Raw genomic sequence first — 3,866 nt, forward strand, 5'->3', positions numbered from 1 at the left:
ACCAAAACCCACTTTGTGATTACTCAGACCTGGTATGGCAGACCTGTGGGGAGTGTGCAGTGGTGTACAATGTGAAAAGATAGTTGAAATCGCAGGAGATGAAGTTAGCAGTTTATTTGTGTAAAGGGTGGATAAGAATGAAATGGTGTGAAAGACAGTGGCGACGTCGTCAGGTCCACAGGTTGTCATGGCAGAGCCTGCAGAATGGGAGAAAAGGAGAAGGCAGGAATCACCTAAGTAGTTATGATGAATGGGCCTAGTTTATAAGTATGATTATGAGCATTTATGACTCTTTCTATGGTTATAGATTATTACTATTTATCACTATGGAAGCCGTCGAACTGGTGCGATCTGACGGCATCATAGAATTTATAGGTAGGATGTGATGTCATGCTGTCGTGAGATTACGTCACACTGGTGTTGTGTCCATATTCGGGACGACCGTCTCATCGTCATCGTCGTCTTGGTAACAGGTTGGTTTGTTGTGATGATGTAGTGTAAAGTTTAGGTAGGATGTGATGTCATGCTGTCGTGAGATTACGTCACACTGGCGTTGTGTCCATATTCGGGACGACCGTCTCATCGTCATCGTCATCTTGGTAACAGGTTGGTTTGTTGTGATGATGTAGTGTAAAGTTTCAGACAGACAGTAAGAGTGATGCAACGTACATACAACCGACATACTGACAACCGACATGGCGCAGGATTCAAATTGTAAGGTAGATAGAAGATCTAGAAGCTCCTATACATGTCGTGATGCAACACATCGTGAGCTTGATCTGCTATTAATATCAGTAATCTGTCTGTCTGTGTCTGTTTCTCGATATGACCAAATATGGAGATGACTGACGATTGTGGGATATATTTTATTTATTATTATTAGTTAAATTGCCGGCGTCAGTGTTTATTCTGCCTAATGATGTCATAATGCCATGAAATCACACCGTCATCATCACAACCGTGTAACTGCTTGTTAAAATGTATTGTCAAATAAATAGAACATATTTTCTTTAACGTAATGATTTTTGATCTATGTGGTTTTTCATTGATTCATTGAATACTTTGTTAGTCAGAAATGTAAACAGCATGATGGTACAGTAAGACATCAAAGCTAAAAATACCACACAACAAAGTCCTGTGGACTTGTTTCCATTGTGGTCCTATGTATTGTGGAAGAAGTTGCCCCCAGTGACAACTGGAAGAGGAGAACATCCCGTTGAGGTACCCTCCTAGCGCTACGACCACCATACAGCTCAACTTCCTTCCTACAAAGTGCTTTATTTTATGCCTTTGTTGTTGACACCCACATGGTTCAAGCCCAAGGTTTCTGGGACTGTTCCAGAGGCAAGGTGCAACCACTCAGCCTGTGTCTTGGGGAAGATCACATAGTATATTATTTGGAGGATACAACTGCACTGGATTCACCAATGACATCTACAAGTTGGACACCACCACAACGGTCTTGATCTTTAATTAACACCAGAGGGCTCTCGTTCTTCTGCTACTACGATGTCTATTCTGTCTTACATTCTGCCTGTTTTAAAGATATACCTGCTCGGTTTGAAGGTGCTGCTAGCACAACTGTTTAGCAGACCCTACAAGTTGCCAGCAATGCCCAGACAAGATGGCAAGGTTGCCATCGTGACAGGAGGATCCAGGGGGATCGGCTATGAGGTGGTCCGCCACATGGCCAGCCTGGGGGCCCACGTTATCATAGGTGGCACGGACGAGAGAGAGGGGCTTACGGCAGTGAGAAGAATCTGCGAGGAGCACAAAGAGGCCAACGTGGAGTTCCAGAAGCTGGACCTAGCCTCTTTGCGGTCTGTCCACCGATTTGTTCAGGGTTTCAAGGGGCGGGACCTGCCGCTGCACGTCCTGGTCAACAACGCGGCAGTCATGCTCGTTCCCCAGGGTCGTACGGAGGACGGGTTCGAGTGGCACCTGGGGGTCAACTACCTGGGTCACTTCCTGTTGACCCGGCTGCTCTTGGGAAAGCTGAGGGATTGTGGTAAACGCAGTTCTCGCTCCCGCGTCGTCACCATCTCCTCCTCGGCTCACCGTGTCGGGGAGGTCAGGCTGGATGACCTAAACGGCGGTCGGTGCTACTCAGCCCACGCAGCCTACTGTCAGAGTAAGCTGGCACTTCTGTTCTTTGCCGCACACCTGCAGGGGTGGCTGGAGCGTGAGGGATCAGCGGTGAGCTCGTGTGCCGTGGACCCGGGCATGGTGGACACTGCTCTTTACCGCCACCTCTGGCCGCCCCTGCGCCTGGTGCAGAGTGCTGCGGCGCGGCTGCTGTTCAGGACCCCCGCGGAGGGGGCTACCACGGTGCTGTACTGCGCCCTGGCGGAGGAGGAGAGGGGGGGAGGGGGCTACTGGGCCAACGGGCGCAGGGAGATGACATTACCGCCGACCCTCGACCTCCGGCTGCAGCAGAGCTTGTGGGACGCCAGCTGCAGACTAGTGGGTGTGGCCCAGGATTAAGAGAAGAGTCAGCAGGGCCAGGAGGCAGGTCCTGCGTCAACAGTAGACTAGAACAACGATTCCCAACCTTTTGGCCGCGTTGGCCAATGGCCATGAGGATATTGAAAGTGGGCCACCAAATAATCGCCAAATCACTCAGAGTTTTATTGATAATATAACATAAGAAATGTAAAACAAAGCCCATGGTATTTAATTGTTTTCTTAAAACCTTGAAAAATGGGTTTTCATTGTGATACCGATAAATAGGAACTTATGCATTGGTTCCACTGATCCACAATCAATTGGTTGATTATTAAAATAGAATCTGAAAATGCTCTGGAAATGCACGCAACCCACCGACCTGTAGCTGAATGGGTGCTGTGCTAATGGTCAGATGCATGGGTCACATCCCCCCCTCCTCTCTCCCCAACACACAAACTTATGACGATGCCACATCCGGATGCCTCCGCAAGTCTGCATACATTGATGTTCACAACACACAACTGCTTTGTGTTTATAGGAAACCAAACCCAAGTACTATTATTAATTGCTGAGTAGATAGCACATCTTACAGGATTTACAAAACAAAATACATTCACAATTTCACACTTGGCAGCTCCTGCCAGGAATGAGTGGCGAGAAGGACCCAAAAGCAGACGAGTAGAAATGCAGGATAAAGTATTTATTAAGGCTGGTTCACAAAGGGAGGTAAGTATTGCAACTTCAGAATGGCTAACTGCTACACAGACTCTCCTAAACAATGGTCTACGGACCGGTAACCGCCTTCCATTCCGACATCTCGCCACTCCGACTAGTGGCTTCCGCGTGCGGTTAGGGTTAGGGTTAGGTATAGGGTTCGTTAACGTCGGAAAGGCGACATGTCGGAAAGGCGACATGTAACCCTACGGACCAACAAGAATACAGTGCAAACACAGGACTTGAATAGACAGGGGACTCACAGGACGCAGGTGAACTCAACAAACAAATCAACACAGGATAGGCTAACAGGCAACGAGCACAGGTGACTAGGGTTACAATAATTACAGGAGGTGAGACAAGACAGGAAACAGCAAACAAGGCCCGAACGATACAACAGAATAGTGGCCTAAACAGGCTTAAAGAACAGCCCTAAAAAGTCCAACATCATATAAGGGCAGTCAAAGTCCAAGGGCTGCGGAGCGTGACAGTACCAGGGCTACAGATAGGGCTGGGAATGGGGCTAACGACAGGGTTGGGAATGGGGCAAACGACAGGGTTAGGAATGGGGCTTACCACAGGGCTGGGAACAAACCTTGGGTACAGCCGGCCAGAGTTCAGACAGAACGTCGGCGGGGACAGCCGACGCAGGAGAAGACGTAACGTCGCTCTGCTCCGACTATGTGGCATCCGCGTGCGGTTAGGGT

The 3,866-nt window shown here is 48.7% G+C and overlaps 1 protein-coding gene across 1 annotated transcript; it reads left to right on the top strand.

The window, feature by feature from the left end:
• Positions 1-1,509: 1,509 nt before the first annotated feature.
• LOC311048457 (polyprenol dehydrogenase-like) lies at positions 1,510-2,484 on the top strand (the record flags this gene model as incomplete). Its single annotated transcript, XM_084061715.1, has 1 exon — positions 1,510-2,484. The coding sequence occupies one exon, from the start codon at positions 1,510-1,512 to the stop codon at positions 2,482-2,484; it is 975 nt and encodes a 324-aa protein (XP_083917841.1).
• Positions 2,485-3,866: the final 1,382 nt, after the last annotated feature.

The sequence above is a fragment of the Gymnoscopelus microlampas genome (genome assembly GCF_963454915.1).
Source record: "Gymnoscopelus microlampas genome assembly, chromosome: 7".
Lineage (NCBI taxonomy): Eukaryota > Metazoa > Chordata > Actinopteri > Myctophiformes > Myctophidae > Gymnoscopelus > Gymnoscopelus microlampas.